Raw genomic sequence first — 24,520 nt, 5'->3', positions numbered from 1 at the left:
CTCTGTATGTTTTATGCGATGCTTAACAAAATCAAATACAAGTACATACCCTTCTTAGCAGCTACTGTTTTACTTGGAACTTTTTCTGTTTGTTTCAGACCAAATGATGGTGAAAAGACAGAAGCAGAATCTTCTTCATTACTGTCAAATTTAGCTGAATCTAAAAATTACAGGGTTTTTTTCAGTAAAGAGATTCTATAAGGACCACTTAGTAGTAAAACTGATTCTTTTTACTGATGACATCTCTTTAGCTAGATAATAGATCTTGTAAGTTTCTATTTTGTGATCATATAATCCACAGTATACAAACAGCGGAAAATAATATAACAATGTTATATTTCAAAAAAGTTACTCTGGTGTAGAACAACATAGAAATGCATACAGTAATAAAAATTCCTAATAGTCCCAAACGCTAATCATTTAAAACATAACTGACCAATTCAAAAATACTGACGACTTATTTTAAAATGAGACATTAAAAAGTTCTCACTGTGATTATTTTAGCATCTACACATCTAATTAACCATTTCAGGAATATCAGTTCATCAACTTTACGTCATTAAAGGTTAATTGAAAAGGCATGTAGGCTTACCTTCAGTTTACTTTTACACTCAATTTAATTAATCAATACCTCCCTCCATCCTTCCCCCACTCAAACCAAAACAGGGACTCTTAAAATGGCAACTTGGATGTGAAAGTTTTATATAGCTGTTTTGACATGCTTTCAAAAATGTGTATCTATCAGTACTTACAGAACCTGTACCGCATCTATCTACATGTATGTGTGTATTTAAAAAATGGAAAACAGTAACTCAAATGTAACTAGGTTGTTCTGACCTTAGAAATTCCACACACAGAAATGTAGGCAATAAAAAAGTATGCACACTGATTAAATTTGCTTCTATGAAGGTTCTAGTCTTTCAGCTACTGGGGTTCAGTAAAACAAATCTGCATATTGGTACACTTGTAGCTTTAAAAAAAAAGCTGTCATATATCCATTCACATTGCCATGAAAATTAACTTTGCTCTTCCAGAATTTCTGTCTATACTATTTTCTCTCCTTAAAACACTCACACTCCCCCCACTATACATATACACACACACACACACACACACACACACACACAGGTTTGCATCTGCTTCTCCACCTAAATGCTTCCATAATGCTGATTTTGACCAATCAGTTGGGAATCACCTCAGGAAAACTAAATAAACCTTATTACATTGGGGAAAATGTAAAAAGAAGGTAAGTTTTTTTACTCATAAAAAAAATCCATAGCAATAATACGTAAGTAACCAAGAAAAAGACTAAATGAGCATACCATCTTCTGACTTCTGAGAGTATGAAGGAAATGAGAAGAGATTCCCGTAATCCTGACCTTTGTCATGGGAAGACTTTCTAATAGAAAAATTAAACACAACAATATAATGTAAGTATCTGGTTTCAACTTTGACAATTTATATATAATATGTATTGCAGGATTATAATTACAGAACAAAATTTTAGTTCTCTCATTTGTTGCCCTTTGCCAAAGACAGGGCAACCAAACTCCTTTCTTCTCTCTCATAAGTGTAAGTGTGCATGCATACACACAGAGACACCAGACAAACCAACGATTTAACAGAAAAGCAAAACTTTAAAGTTATTCAAAATATCACTAAATTTTATGGTTGACAGAACCTCTTCAGAATTTAACATCAGTAAATTATTGGCAAAAGTCCCAAAAGAAAGAATCTCCATCAGAAGAGGCAATAATCTGACTTCTAATACTTGACTGCTTGTGGTTAAAATACTTCCTTAAAAATCTGAAATAGTTCACAGACTTCACATCCTACATGTTATGTGTTCACACTCACCAGAGGCAAGAAAAAAATCAAGACCAAAGCTAGGGAGGAAAATTAAACCTCTCAATTCTAAAGATTTAATAACTTTTCTCTGAACCAGGAGTGGTCAAGCTATGTCCCGTATGCCTGCTGCCTAATTTTGTAAACAACATTTTACTGGAACACAGCTACGGTCGTTCACTTACATATCATTTATGGCTGCTTTCCTGCTACAAGGGCAGCACTGAGTAGTTGCAACAGAGACCATATGGCCTGCAAAGCCTAAAATATTTACTATCCAGCCCTTTATGGAAAAAATCTGCCAACCCGTGCTCTAAACTATAGCAACGGTTATGTAAGCAGCTGTAATATTAAGCAGATATATTACTTCATGAGAAGGACCTGACCTAGGATGGAGCTTACTGTAAGACTGCTGCAGATGTCCAGACACCTAGCTGCACCATACAGCTGAACAGCAGTTGCTGTGTTACTTACTCTGGACTAGCTTTGGATTTGCCTGGTGAAAACGTATATTCATCTTTATCTAGGCCATCTGAAGGGACAAATTCATCTTCTCCATCATTTGTTATGGGAGATGCTTTAACTTTCAATTCCTCTAAATCATTATTGTCATCGTCATCATCAGCATCGTCGTCCTCTTCTTCTGAGAAATCAAATGTGTACTTAGGCCTTTCAGCTAGGACAAAAATAAAAGTGAGTGTTAAACTCAAACCCAGCTTTATCAACATGAAATACTATTCCAAACAACGCACTTGAAATATATTCCAGCTGTCTCTTAAAATATACAAGAAAAAAAAGAAAAAGACAAGCATTAGAGAACGGAAGTCGACCACTCTGCCTCAGTTACTCTGATGGTGCTGACATCTGTTCTGTACTCCCTGGAGGCTCTGGGGGCAACGCTGCCTGTCTCAGGAGAGGGTGAGCTGATGAGGCCACTAGGATGCTGCCTGTCATCTTAAATCTTACTCAAAACAGTGAGGAAAGCAGTCATGGCCACTGTGAAAGTGACTGCTAATATGAGATTTCTCATTTCTGCAATTACGAAAGACAACTCTTACAGGTCTTTAGGAAGTGCTGCACTTTCTCTTAACCTCTTCCATAAAAACTCCTATCTTCTCTTCACAGTAGTTTTACTATGAAATAACAAACAGTCATTTCTCAGATGAATAGTAAAAATAGAGATAAGACCTCAATATATTAGCAAAACAATATAATGCATAAAAAGGTACCAACTATGGAGAAAGGCACACTGGTATAATGCAAGTAAGTTTTACTATAATCTCTAGCATATACTATGGAATAAAGTTTTGAAAGTCATTTGGATGCTATGCAATTTTACACTTCATTTTAGATGTATGGAAAAAGCCTAAATACAATTTGAAAGCATTTAATAAATTTTCATGTAACTTGTTACTGTGTTAAAAATTCACCTCTAAACTATTGCAACACTGTAAATCAACTATAATAAAAAAAATTTTTTTAATTCATCTCTATTATACGACCTATGCACATCAGGAAAAGAAATTCAATCACTTAGTGACTAAAGGCCTGAGATATAATTTTGAAAGTATCTCCCAGAGATAAAAACAATCATATTTTATCATTCATTTTATGTAAATTAGGACTTAACAATTTGAGAAGAATCTATAAAATAGGACACATCAGTTTTTAATTATTTGAAGACTTCAAATTAATGATTCAGAAAGGATCAAATCACATGCTTAACAGCAATATGTATTAGCAAAATGGGATTCTGCAAGCCTAACTCTAACACTGCAATTATCTAAATTATGCTGTGTGCATATGGAACCAGACTCCTAATGTAGGGGAAATTCTTCATGATACAAGGGGTAGAAAACGAAAAGAACACTACATAGCACTTCCATGGATCCATCACTGCTGGCATACTACACCAAGGTATGTTTTTTTTTTACCAAACATCTTCCAACTATGGAGGGAATACAACCCAAACTTTATAACAAAAATCGGTAAGAAAACATGATTCACTTTAGAGAAATTCAGTCCAACTTTGCTAGAAAATAGCATTTTGTAAAGGTTTTTTTGTCTTCATGAACTATAACTTCTGAAATACTAATGGTTTAGTACTTCAGAAACACTGATGATACTAATACCAACTTATGAGTAATACTAACTTTGTCAAACCATAATATATATTAAAATATAAAATATATCAGAATACCAGCCGCTCTCCTAAGTAAAGAATCTCGTGGAATAACCACAGGTTCTGTTTCTTCCAAGTCACTTTCTGACTTGGATTCATCGTCTGACCAAGGATTCCGTTTCTTCACTTTCTTTGCGCTGGGTTTACCAGATGATGTAGGTGCTTTTCTCACCCTGGTACCTAAAAACAAATGAGCAACAATAAGACATGTATCAATACCTATCCAAACGTCATTAGTAAAAATAAAACTATTGTAATGAAAACTTCATGATAAAATAACAAATGTTTGTGAAAACTGAAGACATTACTTCAACTAGTAGAAAAAAAGTACAATCAAAAGAATGTAGTAATATCCTGAACATACAGATTTTCTGACACACAAAAATACTCTTAACAATTCCTCACCAGGCTCCTTTTTCTCCCTTTTGGGTTTGGGACCTTTATTTATAGGAGCTGACGGGATCAATGCCTCTTCTCCTGCACCTTCTACTTGTGCACCACTGAATTCTTCATCAAATTCCACTTTCACTGCTGTGGTATCGAGATCACCCTACACATTGAAAAGAAAACCAAACCATAAGTAAAAATAAAAGTTAAATTAGGGCTTCCCTGGTGGCACAGTGGTTGAGAGTCTGCCTGCCGATGCAGGAGACACGGGTTCGTGCCCCAGTCCGGGAAGATCCCACATGCCGCAGAGCAGCTGGGCCCATGAGCCATGGCCGCTGAGCCTGCATGTCCGGAGCCTGTGCTCCGCGACCAGAGAGGCCACAACAGTGAGAGGCCCATGTACCGCAAAAAAAAAAAAAAAAAAAAAAGTTAAATTAACACCATATACTTTAGAGATACACTTCCAGCCAAGAGATCGTTTTTTCATATCAGATGAGTTAAAAAACAATATAAAGCGTGATTCTATTGAGGTCCTAAGAAATGACTTTGATCAGACCCTGTTTTACTTTATCTCATGCAGCTGTAGAAGATGACACTGCTTACCACTCCCTTCTATGACATGACAGCTACTTAAAACCAACTATGAAAAATAAGAAGGCAGCTTTTGATTATCAAAGGGACTTTCAGACTCATAGCTAAGTATACCACAAGGTACCTGAAAAAATATGTTCCCATAGCTCACGCCTCTATATACTAGAAAAAAATCTTCAGATTACTGAATGAAAATAAGCAACCCATGTCTTATAATGCCTAGCAGTACATAATGAAGTCCCCTGACCCTGAGACAGAGGGAGGGAGGCCTAGGGCAGGGTCAGAGCAGACACCACGGAGAAGGGGGCCTTTCCCACTGGGCTTTGAAGAATCAGGTAGATTCGCCAGGTGAGGAGAAGGAAGGCGGGAAGCGCGCCCCAGGCACAAGATAAAGACTCCTGTCTGCTAAGACTCAATGAAAGGTGAGGGGGAAAGGCAGCCAGATGGAAGCAGGCAGGCGTGCGGGTGCTAAATCACTGTGCACCAGGAATCACCTATAACAACAGGCTCGTTGTTTGGAAACATCACTCTGGTGGTGAGAGACAAGACTGAGAGGACTGAAGTGAAGAAGGAAGAAGTCGTGACTGGATGACTAGAGACAAGATCACTGGAGCCACACGGCTCACCTTAAATTATCTCAGGGAAAATACCAAATTCTAAGACTGTGTCAGTGTAGACCAAGATAAGAGGGTGGTATCTGGAACTTTCATAGACAGTCAGTAGGACTGAGTTACAGACTAAATGAAAAAACTCCCAGGTTTTCGGCCTATGTTAGTGACAGCTGGTAGTGCCAGGAACTGGGATCAGGCGCAGAGGTGGGAGGGCAGTTTTGAAACCCAGATAATGGATGGGTCCCTGCAGGCATGCTGAGTCTGCGGGGCGTTGGGCATTCTGGTGGCTGTATTAGCCTGGCCCTCCTGGAAACATTACAGCTTCAGGACATCGATTAAAGAGTCACCAGTGTAAGTGATAAAAGCTCTGGGCACAACCGAGGTCACTTGGGGAGACCATGAAAGGTGAAGAGAAGTGTGCTGAGAACGGATCCTGGCTAAGACCTTCAGAAAAGGAGAGAAACGTTTTCCTAAGGAGAGAGCAAGTTCTATGTGCAGGGGAGCCTGTGAGACCTCCGTTTATCAGAACCGTGGAAGAGAGGGATCTCCCTGGTAGCACAGTGCCCCCAGGCTTCAACTCTTAACTCTTCTGTACAGACCACCGCTCTCAGGCTCACCTCCCAAGCTCTACTTAGACTGTGGGATGCATCGACCTATATATCCCCTGGGCTCTAAATCAACCTGCCTAGAAAAATCAGACTCCCTCGAGACCGTCAGGCCCCTGCTTCTCGGCTCTGAGCAGCCTTCTCGACACTTCCTTCCTCTGGCCAACTGTTCGCATCCTGCTGGAGGGTAGGCAGATCTCACGCTTTTAAATCCCCTCTAACTCTCATCAATGCCAATGATATATGCTGTGTTTGATGACTTTTTAACTAAAGGTAATAACAAATAGTAAAAGTTGAAAGCTTACTTTGAAAGCCAAACAGACTCTTTTCATAAGACTTCCTTAATTAGTCATGATATAGAACTAAAGTTTATATTTTAAAGTTGATAAACTTTCTGTTGTTGTTGTTTCATGATTTTAATTTAGAATGCTGAGTAGGGCTTCCCTGGTGGCGCAGTGGTTGAGAGTTCGCCTGCTGATGCAGGGGACACAGGTTCGTGCCCCGGTCCAGGAAGATCCCACATGCCACGGAGCGGCTGGGCCCGTGAGCCATGGCTGCTGAGCCTGCGCGTCCGGAGCCTGTGCTCCGCAACGGGAGAGGCCACAACAGTGAGAGGCCCGCGTACCGCGGAAAAAAAAAAAAGAATGCTGAGTAGAGTATTTCTCTCTCTCGTTTTAGAAATGGAATCAAGTGAGTAGGTCTTTACACACATGTGGGTCCTTGACTAATATGTCTTCATTCTATGTATGGATCAACGGCTCTGAGAACAAGTGATTTCCAATCACAGTGAAACATAATAGAAACAAAAAATAAAGCATGACTAAAGTACACAATAAAATTAAAATACCTACATACATCATTATGGAGGTGGAGTCCACCAATGAGCTAAAACAAGAGACATGTACCTTTTTCTTCTTCAGCAACTTCTTACTGGCATCTGCCTTCATGGCAGTAATTTCAGGAACTATTCTTCTCCCGAAAGGTGAGGGCATTGTCTCTTCCAGTTGAAGCTTCTTCACCTTAGGTTTGCCAACTTTCCCTTTTATTGCTTTTCCAGCCATCCCAGCCAGAAGATCTTCTCGTTCTTGCACTTCCACTTTCTGGAGTATAATGATTAAGGATGGGGAACAGGGCGGGGGCATAGACAACTCATTAGAAAAGAGAGTTACTACTGCAAAAGTAGTCAAATCTAACTTTATTCATTCGGTAAGGAACAAAACTTTCCTTTCAGATGATCTAATCTAAGAAAAAACCAAATAATTCTAAGTCAGAAGACCTGGGCTGGGGACTTCCCTGGTGGTCCAGTGGTTAAGAATCCACCTTCCAATGCAGGGGACACGGGTGTGATCCCTGGTCAGGAAACTAAGATCCCACATGCCATGGGGCAACTAAGCCCACGTGCTGCAACTACTGAGCCCACGTGCTCTGGAGCCCGTGCACCCCAACTAGAGAGAAGCCCGCGTGCCACACCTAAGGCCCGACACAGCCAAATAAATAAATAAAATAATTAAATATTAAAAAAAAAAAAGAAGACCTGGGCTGTAGTCCCAGTTCTATCTAACTAGCTTCTCATTTGCAAAACAAGGGGTTAGTAACTAAATGACCTATATAGTCCCTTCCAATTCTAGGATCCTACAACGTATTATGGGATCAAGACTTCTGATGACCTGGTATCATCAGAATCCCAGCAAATCACACAAAAAGGAAGTTCTGTTAACAAATATGAAGCTATTCTTTACTATTGTTTTAGTTTGCTTCATTTTTAACGGATATTAATTTTTAAATGTGTAAGTCAGCAGTAAAAAAAAAAAGGATCTGCAATTAAAAAAAATCTAACTCATAACAATATAAGAAAAGTATAAATCAAGGCATAATTATATTGTGGCATTTCAAAGATCATTAAGGGAACCCAGAACAATAGAACTAAACAATTCCAGAAATTTTATTAGGCAACTAATACACCACACTCATTCTTAAGAGTTCGAATTCTGACTTGGGCCATAAAAATAAAATTAGAACATGTGGACAGTAAATCAATGAAACAACTAAAAAGTAATAAATATAAGTAATATCATATGAGTAATAATAAATAGTAATTTACCTTGTGCTACTCAAAATCAGGTGATCATACTGCTACTGTGAATTTAATTCTAAGATTTTGAGTTAATTGCTTAAAAACAAATTAGGCAATTTTAGAAAAAGTTTATATTTTACATCTTTCTCTACATTTTTCTTTTATTTTTAAAATTGGAATTCTACCTGGAGAAAACTAAGCTATAACAAAAAATATTAAAATTTCTCGATTAAAAGTCTAAGGAGACTATCATTCTACTTTTAAAAACTCAAAGTACCTATATTCAATCACATATACTGCTCTTACCTCTTTGGGGGAAAACATTAAAATTGAATCAATAAGCTAATTTGAAGTCAGTTAAGAAATTTTAACTAGCAGAGAGTATTAGAATTTAATTTATTCTAAATTTCAACTCCATAGCTTTTATTCATCTGCATCAGATATAACTTTTCTTTATGGTTTCACAGAGCTAGAAGCTTAATCCTTTGCAGCTTATAAACATATTAACTTTTGTAGAGTTAAAGGAAACACTGAGATAATTTAATTTAAAAAATTTTCATTCTTGTTTCATAAACATTACTTTTCCAAATATATTTTAATGGAGACTTAACCTACATCCAGTTCTTCAACAAAAGCTGCTAAATCTTCTTTCCAAAGATCTGAAGGAGATTTTCTTTTAAGATCATTGACCTCTCGCCCCTATAATAAAAAAGTAGTACGATTTAAACATTCAATTTTAAATGTATAATTTTCAAATGTATACATGAAGGCTAAATAAAACTATTTATTTTTGGAAAAGAAAAAGATATGGATAGCACTTAAAGTTTCAAATTATTTAACCCACAAAAGTTCATACTTTTGCATCTCTCTGTTTAATCAGTTCTTCAACTTTTTCTTTAGTAAGAGACCATAGAGACATATTTAAAATATAATTAAAATCAGGGCCTGAAGGAGTTCCTGAATCAGAGGAACTATCATCATGCTGGTTTTGTGTTTCTTCCTCTTCTGCTGCCTGTAAAAAATAATAAACTTTATATTAAAGTCCTATATAATATCAAATCAATGTTGAATTTTATTGAGTACTGAGTTTAAAATTCCATAATGCTATACTCTTAAAGCTACATCTTCAGGGTGGTGGGTTAATTTTAGATTATCTGCAAGATTATCTATGAAAATATATTTCCTATAAAAAGTTTAAATTTTCTAAAAATGCACAATAAAATCATCAAAAGGAATGGTATATTCAGCCTCTATCCATCTCGTGAAAAATTAACTGCTTGAGAAGACACCACATCTTAAAATTAATAGAGCAGAACTAATGTTTTATCATGCATCTTGTCAGATCTTTATATTGGTGAGTGAACAATCTGAAACCTAAAATAAATATAACTTATGAAGAATGTTTTACAGTTATAATAAATATGCTAAGGTAGTCAGTCACTACGGATGAATTCTTGATCAAAATTCCCTCAAGCAAGAACATTCATTCAAGGACTAAGCTGAAGCTCACTCCAGCATTTAACAGCTGGTGAGTCAGAGTCACGAGGGCTATCCTAAAAGTTTATCTATAAGGCCTTCTTTCATAGGAGCAGTTGCAATAAAAAGCCTTATGCTAATGTTAAATTTCAAAGTCCAATGAATTTATAGAAGTTATTATAGGTGACATCATCTTTAAAATTTTTAAAATAACAACAGCTGTTAAATAAAATTGCATCTCAATTTTTAAGGGCACTGAGTAATTAAAAATGACTGAGTTAGCCATGATACTCCATAAAACAAAAGTTCACTTCTAGCAATCAAAAGAGAGAAAAAAAATCTTTACAATTTAATTTAAAATTTTTGGTAAAATAATGTGTATATACAAAGTAAACGTTAGGTGTATTTTAGAAGTAAAGGAATAAAGATAAAAATTGCAAAGCAAGATGCTTCATTACATAAACAAAAGTATAAACTCAATTAAGTAACATTAGCCAAAAAAAGAATGCTGTTGTTGAGTTGATATAGATTATTAAGTACCTAGATAATTTATGACAAAGTAATACAGTCTACAGTTTTTTAAATTTCTTCATGAAATAGTGTGTTGCTATGGAATTTTAGGTTGCTACACTACTATTAAAATATTATTATTAGGGTGTCATAAAATCCTATTTAGACCCACACTTTAGAAGTCTATTTGCTCTAGGCTTTGATGACACACCAAATATTGTTAATGAGCGCTCCATGAATATGTGTATCTATCACTGTTATCATGAAGATGACTAAGGATACTTTCAGGGAAAAAAAACAAAAACCAAGAAACTTTTCAAGTTCCAATGACAATTCTACTATGTTTTTGATCTTCTAATTATCGGCTTTATAATTCTCTCTTCTCCAACTCTACACAACAAGGACACTCTTGTAAGAGCAGTTCCTTTTGTTTCTTGAACCCCCAAAGTGAACACATGGCCAAGATGCTGGGAACATTTTGAGGGTAACAATGAAATTACTGAATCCAAGCACTAGCTTTTACCCATGAAGTCTACTTCTGCCAGAAGGGCATTCTCAAACCCTAAACACCTTTATTTTTTAAAACGAAACATTAAATTCATTAGCTTACTAGCTAATTTTTTTTTAAGATATAATTTAAACCAACAATGATACAGAAGGGCAAGTAGTGTATAAACCGTAATTTGGGGTTTAAGAATGCAACAAAACACACTGAAGGAATGTGTGCAACATGCTTGAGTCATCTTAATTTTGAATACTCCCCCAACTTGTCCTACCCAATTTTCCTCAAACAATGAATAAACCTATTCTCTTAACATGTAATTGGTAAATATGTAATTTATTCTAATTTTACTCACTCTAACATATGGCAATCTATTGACAGTTCAAAATTTTAAAAAAAACAATGTAAATGAAAACACTATTTCAATGGAGTTTGATGAAAAATATGAAAAACATTATGGTTGAGAACTCATGAATGTTGGAAAGTTTCAGTTCAAATTACATCACATAATCATAACTATTTTTTAAAGATGTGAATTTTATCAGTATTGCATATATATAAATTATAATTAAGTATCTGAAAATTAATCATTTCCAACTTTCTTCCTTTTGTACATTTGTGTTCTCAATCACAATGCTGTACTGCCTTTTCAATTTTTTTTTTAAATTGTCCACGACAGCAAGAAGCTAATTCTTGAGAAGAATCTCACGTTTCAATATCCCATTTACCGAATTAATATTAGTACTCTATGATCTAAAATGGACAATTTAACATCAGACTTTTAACCTGAAGTTCCAGGGTTTAAGATCTCCAGCTAAAGACCTAAGCAGAGGTCAGAGCACATACTTGGTGCTCGATAAATACTGATAAATACTGACCATTCTCTGTCTCTAGTCTCCCCAGCGTACACCAAAACCAGATCAAGTGAGTGGTGAGTGGATTCCACATTGTGGCCACAAACTGCCCAGGGGGAAATGATTTCTGTGCTACCAGTGTAGTTCCCAGACAGTGACATGCACCTCACAAAACCACCACCACCACCACCGTCCTTCAACGGCAGGCTCAGAAAGAAGGCTGAGCGACCTTCTCCAACCGGAATCATTTCTCCAGGCCCTGGCTGAGCCACACTGGCAAAGTGCTTGGCGGTGGGTGTGCACTGCAAGTTCCTGCACCCTATCTGTTTTGTGGATACACAGAAGACTTCAGTCTCCAAACAGACTACTCAGCACCTTTAGCAGTACTAAATTCAAAATTTAGGGGTTGGGGTTTTTGTTTGCTTTGGAAGTTGCTTTTAAAAGCTTCTCTGAATGTCTCGTTCTGCAAATGATTACCTTTTCTTGTGCTTCTTTCCAGGCTTTCACTGGGTCAGATTCATAACCTCTCTGGACTAACATTTGAATCAAATCTTTCTTTGACCTATTCTCTATGTGAGGGAAAAATAAAGTTAGGATCAAGAAAAGAGAGTCAATTTGTATTTGTTTATATTCTACTGATAAAAACGTCTTCTATTAATAAAGTTTTTTTTTCCATTTTAACTAATGTTCAAATTTTTAAAGGTTGCATCTTACCTATAGTAATCTTCCCTTGTATCTTCTCTAAAATGAAACGGGCTTGATTGTTAAGCTTTGTAGATTCTGCTCCCAGCATTCCTACAAGCCACTCCTTACGTAAACCATAATAGCTTAATCGTAAATCAAAGAATTCTTTCAAAATGTCTTGCACAGTTTCATACTTCTTCAGACATCCCATATGATCAAAGAGTACCTAAACAAAACACAAAGTTTTTGAAGATTATATAAATCTGTGTTGGTATTTTTAACTTGTATGCTACAGTATTTAAAATAACCATAATACATGTATATGAATACACACCACCCCTAAAATCCAGAACAAAATTATTAAGTAAATATTCCTTTGGTGGCTCCAAGAAACCGATAAAATTCTATTCTCAAAACTATGAAAATATTTAAAATTGGAATAATTTTGAAAGATAAAAATAGGTCCTTAAAAAAAAGGTTCTTACTTAAAACTGTATAAACTATGGCTATAAAGCCACCTAATATATTTTTTTCCAAACCAAAAAGAAGCATATTCTATCTGTAAGTTTTTAAATATTAAAGTTCTCCCTCTCCCATTACTCAATGGACATGCATTTGCCTCTCCGTTGTTTTTTATGAATGGGCCATAATTCACTCAAATTTCAATTTAGAGGGAAATTTTACTTCTTCTCTATGGCACTTTTTCTCAGTCACTGTGCTATTGCTGGATTTTTTTCTCTTACTCTTTCTCAAGTCTAAAAAGCTAATTTGGAATGGAACAGGGTAATCATACATGTTCACTTTTTATCCTCCTCCCCAATTATCTAAAGTTTAATAAAGCAGATTAGAGTCATGAGGAGATAAGAACTCCACAACGAAAATGCTAATAGAGACAGGCATGAGGCACAAGGAGACCCTGCAACAATCACTCTCAGAACTTCCCGTCAGTGTGTGTGAGGGTATGTGTATCCTGTGTGTTCAAGCCCAGATGCACAAATGCAGGGTTGGGGTTAAGAGCAGAGGATAACATTAGAGGAAAGGGAATGTACCTCTAGATTCTTTAGCAAACATACAGGGGGAAACGCATTCAGACTTACTATAGCTACTCCCATCATGAAGCCAATTACAAAAATCCAACTTACAGAATGCAAGGTTACATTCATAGTAAATCTAGTCAATTACCATGGAATTACAAGTAAGAGTAGTTTGAAGTTTAAAAACTTTGTGCAATCCAGCAGCTTCTGCTTGTGCTAGTTTCTCTTCAGTCATTTTCACCACAAATTTCACAGTTGTATCAGTATGGTATTCTTTATAATCAGAAATTAATGCTGGTGTTTTATCTGTTCCATTTAGCATAGGTTCTAAAACCTGTTCTTTGTATACCTATAAAAGATTTAAAAATAAGTAATTCTTTCATGACACACATTCATGTTCTTATTCTACAAGTCATGTAATCTTTAAAACTTCTCGATTCCAGTGGGGAAAAAGGGGAAACCATCTCTATCATCTCCTGCCCAGTCACTATAGTTGACAATACATGGGGATCTCAATGGAGAAAGACGATATACAAGGTACTGGTTCTGATCTAGCTCATACTCAAAAGGCAACAAGAGGCTGAGAGTACAAAGCAGAAGGCATCAACTAGCACTGACCAGGTGACGCGCGTACTTTTAGATCCAATACTGAATGACATGAGTTTATTGACCATATTTATAAGGGTTCAAAACACTATTTGTTATGTACTATTCTAGTCATTGCAACATAAACAAAGATAATAGTCTTTTTAAAAGCTAGCTAAGTCATTCTACATTTAGATAACTTTTAAATTACCATTGGAATATTCCAATGAATGTGTCAAAAGTATATACATGAATGTTTAAACACTACAGACACAGGGCAAACAATCATATTCTCACCAGAAAGGACTGCCTAACACAACTGCCACACACAGCTCACAGGCAGCTCACGTCTTATACCAACCTGTGTCCAAGTTCTAACGGGAAGCTCTGTAATCTCCACTGTGTTTCTATCCACCACAAATATTTCACCACTGACTGCATATTGGTTTTGACCAAGTTCTTGGATTGTTCCTTTAAAGTTTTTGTAGTTTGGAAGCTGTAGAGAAAAATAAAAATACCTAAAGGCCCCAACTTCTCACTTGAGTGCCAGTGCCACCTCTGAATGCCCCTTAGTCGATGACCTATTGCTACCGACAGGTTCACACAACTGAAACTAAATTCCTCTCGTCGGCAATAGGCCCTCTCCAAATAATCACTCAATCTTGAATTCACAGCTTCTGTTAATATACTCAACAGCCCCCCAAATCTCAAAACCTCAGCACCACCTTTCCTGGTCTTCCAAGAATATCGCCTTTTTTTTTCCCAGATTACCCCTCCATCCTTCCTTCTCCCCTAGATTAAAGATCCTTCACATCCAAACTCCTCAGACATTAGGTTACAAGCCAAGCTAACCTTCTCGCTTTCTCCAGTGATGTGCCTTCCAGATCACTACTCTTTTTCCACGTTTCTCTTGAATATTTTGGATATTCTCACTTTCACTTGCTCTATCCACCAGGCCTGATGGTTGTTCAGCTCTCCACACCCCATGCATCTATACAAATCTTACTTAGCCTTCTCAGCCTAATGACAAGTGATCTCTCCCTCTTCTAAAATTCCTATGTGCTATCATCACTAAGAAATCAGGCGTACAGCATAGGACACTTCTGCTCACTGAGCAACTGTTAATATCTTCTGTCACGGCAAACTTCATGCCCAGAGGTCTCATCTTGACAACAGATTAACTTTTTGAAGACAGAGATCATGGTTCTTTACCTTACCACCTAGCACAGTATCATATATAGAAGATATATATATATATATATATATATATATGAAACAAGTATTGATCAAATACACTGAGACAATAAATACTCTAAATGTATCTGAAATAAAATAAAATGCTATAATCATTAAAAGTAATTTGATACTTCTGTTAGAAATATTTTGAAGTACTTTAAAGTATTTAGGAGAAAAAGGATGTTAAATCATCCCCATTATCTAATTTTCTTTTAAAATACAAATATGAAATCAAACTTGGAGAGAAATACTTAAAAATATTAACAGTTTGTTTCTATATACAGGGAGTATTTTTTCCTCTTTGCTTATTTATATTTTCTACAATGAGCACTATCATTTTTGTAATACAAATATTATTCTATTTAAGTGTATCATGATAAAGGGAAACTTCTAGATGATTTTAAATCACGTAGAAGAGCGTAAGACACTTTTTTGAGGGTTTTTCTTGGAGGGAGTTTGGGGGAAGAACTGAACATGATGAATGATGTAAGGGCAAAAATGAAAAATATGGGGATTATTAAAATATATACAAGGTGTCTTTAAGCATCCTTAATGACTCTAATATGACTTAGTAGTTTAAGAACAATAACAAAGTTGCATATAACTTTGTCATAAAAACGTTATTCTCTATATAAGTTAGATATTTGAAAGCCTGAACTACAGGGTACTTAAAATTTTTAATAAACAGTTTCTCCCATAAACCTTATATCCAGGCTTTTTCCAAATTCTTTTTTTTTCCCTTTCTTTCTTCCTTCCTTCCTTATTTATTTATTGCTTGCTGCGTTGGGTCTTCGTTGCTGCGTGCAGGCTTTCTCTAGTTGCAGTGAGCGGGGCTACTCTTCGTTGCAGTGCATGGTCTTCTCATTGCGGTGGCTTCTCTTGTTGTGGAGCACGGGCTCTAGGCACACGGGCCTCAGTAGCTGTGGCTCGTGGGCTCTAGAGCTCAGGCTCAGTAGTTGTGGTGCACAGGCTTAGCTGCTCCGTGGCATGTGGGATCTTCCCAGACCAGGGCTCAAACCCGTGTCCCCTGCATTGGCAGGCGGATTCTTAACCACTGTGCCACCAGGGAAGTCCCCCAAATTCTATACCTTTTACAGTAAGCACACAACAAGTTACACACTAATAGGGTCCTTACTGTCTACAATACGTTCTAAAATGAAAATGATTCCATTACTTTTCTAAAATGACTGGCCTTTGTCGTTCACAAATTATCATTTGTTAAAACAACATAAGCAATAAGTTCTACGTAATCACCATGGGATGAGGATCCAAGCCTTCCAGCATCCGTCTGACGTTGTTCACAATCTCCCTAGCATCATAGTTGGGTAGTTTACAAGCCCATCCTGTGCCGATACCCTCAGCACCATTTATTAAAACCATGGGGATTATGGGAATATACCACTCGGGCTCTACGCGTTGATTATCATCATAAAGGAATTTAAGCAGGTTGTCGTCCACAGCAGGGAAAAGCAGTCTTGCCAAAGAGCTAATAAAAGGAAAAAGAAAGACATGGAGCAATATCATGGTTTTAGAAAATAAAACTTCATACATAATTTAAATCTTTTAATTAAAATCAAAAAATCTTTTAAAAAGAATGCATTTGTTAAGAATTTTGGTTACACGTGCTTAATTTAAATTTAACAATAAAATTTACCTAACCTTATTAACAAATATATTTCTCTCAGGCACAAAGCCAGAATAAAACAGTCTTGTTTTACTTGTTATTTACTGATTTACCTTCCTAAATTCTTAGTATTGATAAATAACCTTTTAAGGATTTCCTCTTATTCTGACTAAACCACAAAACCCATCTTCAGCCTAAAAAGTAAAGTTGGATCAGAAAAAATCCTTACGTTTATTAGGACTGGTTCCACCAATAATTCATAAAAACTGAGATCAACAAATTTCATTCTATATGTGATCAAATAATTTGGAACATTCACCCTCAATACCCAATCACCTCTCTCCGTAGTTATAATTCTATCACACATTTAGTTAGTTCCAATAAACTTCAAATAGAGCTTTATACCATTATATCAGCAAATGATTACCTTAACATCGTGAAAATGTAACGAGGACTTGCAGCATCTTTGCCCCCGTGAAGCCGAGTTCCAAACTGACCGATGGGCTGAAGCAAGTTAATGTTGTTACTCCCCACAAAGTTCTGAGCCAAGTTCACGATAGTCATCATCAGTGCTTGCTGCAGAACAGAAACAGACAGAATACAAAATTCACATTCCAGATTTTCTAAATGGATTTCCTAATTTTTATTAAAACCCAAACTCTCAACTCTTTTACATTTCCAAAGAACTTATAAAAGAAAAAACACTTTATTATGCTGAATTATCCTTCTACTATCCTCCTTCATGACCATAAGTATAGTTCTCAATTAATTCCAATCTCCATGCTTACTTCTCCATGATGATAAGCAGACATCTCGGCAACAGATCCAGCCAACTGTGCAACTTTTACTTCGCGTTTATCATTCCTCTTGAAACAGGTAAATAAAACTTTTCGTTGGCCTGGTTTAAAGCCTATTTTTAAAAACAACAACCCTCTTTTAAAAATATTGCTCAGGATATAGTTGTAATGTTTCTTTTAGTGACAACAATGTTTTACATATTCAAGAGAAAAAAAGCAAAGATATAGTTTGCTTCCGAAAAATAAGTAAAATTGTTTACTTGAGATTCTGTAACAAAATGAGTACATACTAACACATTTTATACCATCTCAATCTATTCCAAAGTGAAGAACCAATAGAAAGACACCCTCCGGTCTTAAAAAACTGCTCAGTGGCACCAAATTCCTTTCATAGGAGTTCCCAAACACTCATGTGAGCATTCTTCTTGCTCTAGGCCAATGAGCACAGTAATAAACTTTTCAGTATATGCTAGCTATCCATCATCATCAACGTGGGCCCAGAGCAAGGCAGAAGCAAAAGGATTATAAAATATGGCCACTTTCCTTGAGAATTTTACAATCTAATTGAGGAGGAAAATTAACACAAATAAAATAAGAGGCATACAATTATCGGCATAGACGTTTATAGGCATCTGAGACCAATTTAGACGGCAATTATTAGGGAAGACATCAGAGAACAGATGTAACTTAAAGCTAGAACTACATGGATTAGTAGAACCGTCTGTTACTAGCTGAAATACCAAGGAACATGAAGATCAACTAATTTGCTAAAAGTTATAAAAATCAAAATGCTCTAGATAGAAGACTAAAATCTGCTCTAAGTACTGGGTAGCAGTTTAACTTTTCTGTCAAGTTAAATAAGTTAAAAGCATTAGGTTTGGGGTATTGAGGAGTAAAGGTGTTTTTAAAATTCAGTCTCCAATAAATACTTCAGAACTTATCAAAATCACATTTTACTTTTTATTTTAAAAAGTCTCCAACAACTTGGAGCAAAAGCTTTAAAATTCTGCAAGTTAATTTTCTTAAAAAGTTCAAAAAGGGTTTGAAAGATTCAAATAAACAATATAAAATTTCAGAACTACTAAACATCTTGAGAGCAACTTCAGAATTTTTAAATTTATTATAAGGATGGGTTAAAGTACATGAAATTAAAATATACTCAATGACATACAAAAATGAAAAAGATTGTTAAACAAAAGCTACTTACCATCAACAAGAGATGGTATAGACCTTTCATTGTCTGAGTTTGAGAAGAGAATCAATTCCTTGTTGATGAAATCATTGTAAGTCAAATGCTTTGTTGCTGTACCATATAAAAATTGCTAAGAGAAAAGTTATATAGCAATTATGTCATGATTACTGCATGAATTTTAGCCTTTTTTTCTTTCTTCCCCAGATCACCACTCTTTATGACTAACCTCTGGTAAGCCATGTAACCTACGCTGTCTCCGATCTTCCATAAAATTTGTTAACCATTCTTTTCTGTCATCGATCTTCTTCTTACTGAATGCCTGAAAAGATTCCAGGTAACAATTTCATACATTAAAAATAAAAAGAATTTCATTATAAAATTAAAATTTATAAAGGCAAATAACTAATTATTAATTTCTGGGAAATTAACTTTTTTCCAATATGCTTTTATCAAAAATACACTTCAACAGTGGTGTCTGAATTAAAGAACTATGAAAGCAGGGCATAATCTGCGGTGATGGGGAATGACACCAAGATTAACTAGGTTGGGCTTAGAATTCTAAAGAGACTTATCACAGAAAACCAAGATTGGAAGAAAAGTATGGCAGAAAGAGGGAATGGATATTAGGAGAGATTTTTTTAAATGAACTTTGTTACCAAGGTAATGGCAGCATCATCTTCAGGACCAGCATATCTAAATAAGATGCGGTGCCTTTCCATATCAGCAAAATATTCCTTGGCTTCCTTAGCTGTACTGGTACCCAACCCTGCACAATTTTAAAAATAAATGTGGAAACAAGCCAGAGACAGACAAATACTGTATGATCTCACTTATATGTGGAATCTAAAAAAAAAAATCTACGTCAAACTCATAGTAACAGAGCGTAAAACAGTGGTTGCCAGGGGCTGGGGGGAGAGGGAAATGGGGAGATGTCAGTCAAAGGGTACAGACTTTCAGTTTAAGATGAGTAAGTTCTGGGGAATCTAATGTACAGCATAATGCCTACAGTCAATAATACTATATTGTATACTTGAAAATTGCTAAGAGAGGGACCTCCCTGGTGGCACAGTGGATAAGACTCCGCGCTCCCATTGCAGGGGGCCCAGGTTCCATCCCTGGTCAGGGAGCTAGATCCCATATGCATGCTGCAACTAAGAGTTCACATGCCGCAACTAAGAAGCCCATGAGCCACAACTAAAGAGCCCACCTGCTGCAACTAAGGAGCCCACATGCCACAACTAAGGAGCCGGCAAGTCACAACTAAGGAGCCCACGAGTCGCAACCAAGGAGCCCGTGAGTCGCAACTAAGGAGCCCACATGCCATAACTAAGACCCAGTGCAACCAAATTAATTAATTAATTAAAGAAAATTGCTAAGAGAGAAGATCTTAAAATGTTCTCTCCACAAGAAAAAATATATATATGGGGATAATGAGCAATATCCAGAATATGGGAAATTACACAGGACAAACAATCCAACTTTTTGAACAAATAAATTACAAGAAAAAAATATGAAAAGAGAAGTAATGTATTAAGATTAAATAGACTTATCAACCAAAACCAATGTGTGGGCCTTGTTTGGATCCTGATTCAAAAAAAATAAAAACTATAAAAATGAACATTTTAATACAATCAGGAGAATTTTAACCTGGATTGAATATTTAAGGTTATTAAAGAAAGGTATGATAATGGTATTATGGACAATAAAAAAAATTCTCTTAGAGATACATACTAAAGTAGTATAGCTATAATTAATGCTTGGAAGTTATTTCAAACTAATGGGGTGGCAATGACAAGAGTTCAGATGAAACAAGATTGGCTGCAGAATGGTGACTGTTTAAGAACACGGGGAAGCCCATTATACCACTCTCTCTACTTACATAAAATTTTCCCTAACAATTTTTTTTTTTGCAGTACGTGGGCCTCTCACTGTTGTGGCCTCTCCCGTTGCACAGCACAGGCTCCGGACGCGCAGGCTCAGCGGCCATGGCTCACGGGCCCAGCCGCTCCGCGGCATGTGGGATCTTCCCGGACTGGGGCACGAACCCGTGTCCCCTGCATCGGCAGGCAGACTCTCAACCACTGCGCCACCAGGGAAGCCCCCTAACAATTCTTTAAAAATCAGCCACAGCTGTTTCTAAAAGCTAAAAGAGACAAACTCTCAAAATATTTTACAATGCTCTCATAAAAATAAATTTACGTCAGTAGTAACTTCACAAAATTTAAGTGTTTTAGAATACAAACCTTTGTAGTATTTTATTTTCCAGGCTTTCTGGTTTTCTATATGTTTTTTCCACTCATCAAATTCAGGAATACTATAGAAGGAAAGTTCCTGCTTATTTTTGCTAGCCTTAAATGAATAATTAAAAAAAAAAATTAGATTTTCTGCTACTGTTTAAGACAACAGTATAAAAGTATATTAATGTAAATAGTACCTTTACGATAGGAGTAATGAACTCTTCAAGAAAACCATGCTTCAAAAGTGATGGCCAATTGTGATGGATGAAATTAATAAGCAGGCCTTTTATGTGAGAACCATCTTGATCCTAAATAAATGTTAGTAAAGAGTGCTATAATAACTTATGAAATATAATTACTTACAAAACCAAATTTTTAGATGTATGAATGCAGCAATGAGGCAAAATTCCATTCAAATTTTACAACTGTGCTTTACAAAACATTCTTTGGATGATCACCGTAAAGAATTTTTTTCTTAAAATTCAAATAAAGAATATAGCAAAGTGACAGACTAAATCTTTCTGTCATTAAATATGCTACCATTTTTTTAATAGTTTGCCCAGATTTCACTAAAAGAATGATTTAAAGATGGAAATTAATGAAACAGGGTTATAATGCGACTTCACTGGAAGGAGAAATCCATGGAGTACAGGTATTCACAAGTCTTCTCTTAACATAAAAACTGATAAATTTCTGCTTAAAACTATACAGCAGCTGCTCATTGAATATTTTCTCTCAAAATCCTTTCAGTTAGAGGATGTAAGAGACAAGCAGTTGGATGCATGTGGAATTCTTCCTTTTCAATTTTCTACTTCTTTCCTAATTACTACCATTTCACTATTCAGGTCCTCCACTTTTCTTGTGCATGCCAAATTATGCCATCATATACAAATATTAGCCATTATCCTATTGATTAATCTTTCTTGTAAATTTCACCATTTCCTTCCTGCTTATAGATAGGTGGGCTTCAACCCCATAATACTACAGTGTGTTCTACTCTTCCCATACTTGTTGCATTTAAAAATATTTTTAAAATACCTAACCAAAAAGGTGGTTACCATAAATTAGATAATGTAGAATGTGCTTCACACAAACTGTGCCATTAAACAGTATCTTCCCCCGGATGTAAACACAATCACTTCCGCGTCTACCATCTTAGGACAAATTTCATGAAACAAATATCAAAAGGACATTCTGAAAAAGATATGTTTTAATATGTGGCAACTTTTAAACTAACCTGATCAGTCATAATCATAATCTTCCCATAGCGTAAGGTTTTCAGCGATTCTGCATCATCATAACTTTTCTTGTATTGTAGACCAACTATCTTAATGATATTGTTTATTTCTGCATTCTCCATGATCTGTGCAAACATGAAAAGGATGGAAAGTGTTTTAGAGTGTCTCCAGAGACCAAAGGTGAGTCGCAGGGACGCATAAAGTTCACAGTGCTAGCGAGGCACTCAAGTGCCGCGGGCACGGGCGCAGATACGCACCTGCTTGTGAGAGGCCTCCCGCACGTTGAGGATCTTGCCCCTGAGGGGGAAGACCCCGTACCTGTCCCTCCCAATCACGCCCAGTCCGGACACGGCCAGCGACTTAGCAGAGTCCCCTTCCGTCAGTATCAGCGTGCACTCCAGGGAGTGCCTGCCACCTGGGGGCAGAGGACACACATTCCAAAGTTCTCGAGTCCGCCCATGACAGCGCGGAGCCGAGAGACTGATGATCGCAGTGACCACGGAGCGCTGTAAGAGCATCTTACACCATGCTCAGGGTAACTTAAAAATTAAGTGCATTTTATGGAACTCCGGCCCCCCGAAAATTAGTAATCTGTGGTACATATGGCAATTTTAGTGAAGTAAAACCATACTCTGAACTTAGAACCCTATGCTCTATATGTGGAAAGTTAAAACAGTCTCTAACTGAATAAACACAAACTTAAAATCTAAAAAAAAAATCTGAACCTTACCAGCATCATTAGCATCGTCCAGTTTGGGAATACCTTTGATTTTACTGTACTTTACTGATGAACACTTCTTGTTCAGCTGCGTCTGAGCCTTAAATTTCACCCAGTTCAGGATACTTTCCACAATGCCACAGTTAGAGGCCTAAAAATCAAAGAGTAATAATATACAAGCAAGCCAGAAGTTTATACACTTAGCTAAAATTAGTGTAATACTTGGAATCTGTGCAGTTATAAGGCAAAACAATAGTAGTGATGATAATAATTGTGATATATGCTGGTAAATATTATTCTAACTACAGTAAAAACAACTCAGGCAGCTATTCACAATGACCTATTGTACTGAAATGTAAACACATGAAAAGAAGGTCGACCTTACTTCATATGAAAAAGGTTCTATTACAATAAACTCCATAAGAAATACACATAGCTTTTGTTACAAGTTAGTTTTGTGAAAATTAACACAGTAAAAGCTGATCCACCTTTGAATTTACTACCTGGGAAATTTTAGACACTGACATTTTTGATGTCCCTCAACACAAAAATGTGAATCTTGAATTCCCTATGACAAAGAAATATTAACATGAAGGGAATATTAGGATAAACTCAAGATCTTATGGGAAATTCCCTGGTGGTCCAGTGGTTGGGACTCTGTGCTTCCACTGCAGGGGGCACGGGTTCAATCCCTGGTCGGGGAACTAAGATCCCGCGTGCCTCATGAAGTGGCCAAAAAAACAAAAACAAAACAAAAAAAACCTTATGAATAGTCCTTATTTTTTAAAAGTTTGGTACTAAGGATTTCAACATTACATATGTGTCATTCTGCAGTGAATTAATGTGTGACAAGATGTCAAACCTCCCCCCAACCTCCCCACAAGAAAAAGTAAAGCGCCTCCAAACAAAGTTGGAGTTATTTATTTTTCATCAACCTGGGTAGTATGATTTTAGGTGTATGAAACAGTTTTCTGGAATGTTTCAGATATAAAAAGAAGTGAACTATGTTGTCAAATCTAAACTTTCTCTGCCAAAAATGAAAATGTGTAAAATCTGAACTCAAATTACAACTGTTAATGAGGGCAGAAATTTGGGCTATCATTAACACTGGGTCATCTGTATTCAGAATTCATTATGCTTAGACCCAACAGTACTATTCTATAGGCCTTTAACTAAAACCTAAAAAACAACTTTTCTTTTTGTTTGTAAGACCCTACCTTTGAAATTCCAATACCAGAATTTGATAAAAATATTAGTTCTACTGCAATTACATGATACTCCTCCAAAAAACTATTAACTTCCAAAGAGGAGGGGCTGTAATTTATTCATCTTTACATTCCCAGGGCAAACATATTTAAGGGCATTTTAGATATGATCATTTAATATATGTTTGATGGTCCTGGTGAACAAGAGAACTGAGGCAAATCTTGCTGATACATAAGAGGCTATGAGAAATTATTAGCAGCCACAAGGCTCAGTTATAAATAGAAGATTTATTATTTATTTATACTCTCACCTTGTTTCAGAAAAGCTAAGGC

At 36.2% G+C, this 24,520-nt stretch overlaps 1 protein-coding gene across 3 annotated transcripts in view; it reads right to left on the bottom strand.

Annotated features, from left to right (window-relative positions):
• The window catches only part of TOP2B (DNA topoisomerase II beta), a 66,349-nt gene that overhangs the window by 5,305 nt on the left and 36,524 nt on the right, over positions 1-24,520 (bottom strand). For all 3 annotated transcript variants that reach the window (XM_067737339.1, XM_067737338.1, XM_067737340.1), the window contains exons 11-33: positions 22,995-23,133; positions 22,522-22,679; positions 22,264-22,389; positions 21,224-21,334; positions 21,033-21,138; positions 19,446-19,555; positions 19,016-19,108; positions 18,805-18,919; positions 17,589-17,710; positions 17,228-17,376; positions 16,431-16,662; positions 14,302-14,436; positions 13,504-13,704; positions 12,352-12,547; positions 12,115-12,206; positions 9,152-9,307; positions 8,911-8,994; positions 7,127-7,321; positions 4,433-4,577; positions 4,046-4,207; positions 2,320-2,521; positions 1,323-1,399; positions 50-160 (exon numbers count right to left, since the gene is read on the bottom strand). In XM_067737339.1, coding sequence (XP_067593440.1) covers positions 50-160; positions 1,323-1,399; positions 2,320-2,521; positions 4,046-4,207; positions 4,433-4,577; positions 7,127-7,321; positions 8,911-8,994; positions 9,152-9,307; positions 12,115-12,206; positions 12,352-12,547; positions 13,504-13,704; positions 14,302-14,436; positions 16,431-16,662; positions 17,228-17,376; positions 17,589-17,710; positions 18,805-18,919; positions 19,016-19,108; positions 19,446-19,555; positions 21,033-21,138; positions 21,224-21,334; positions 22,264-22,389; positions 22,522-22,679; positions 22,995-23,133 — 3,217 coding nt within the window. The remainder of the gene's footprint in view (positions 1-49; positions 161-1,322; positions 1,400-2,319; positions 2,522-4,045; positions 4,208-4,432; positions 4,578-7,126; positions 7,322-8,910; positions 8,995-9,151; positions 9,308-12,114; positions 12,207-12,351; positions 12,548-13,503; positions 13,705-14,301; positions 14,437-16,430; positions 16,663-17,227; positions 17,377-17,588; positions 17,711-18,804; positions 18,920-19,015; positions 19,109-19,445; positions 19,556-21,032; positions 21,139-21,223; positions 21,335-22,263; positions 22,390-22,521; positions 22,680-22,994; positions 23,134-24,520) is intronic.

The sequence above is a fragment of the Pseudorca crassidens genome, chromosome 5, assembly GCF_039906515.1.
Source record: "Pseudorca crassidens isolate mPseCra1 chromosome 5, mPseCra1.hap1, whole genome shotgun sequence".
Lineage (NCBI taxonomy): Eukaryota > Metazoa > Chordata > Mammalia > Artiodactyla > Delphinidae > Pseudorca > Pseudorca crassidens.
This window is presented reverse-complemented; position numbering and strand designations above follow the sequence as displayed.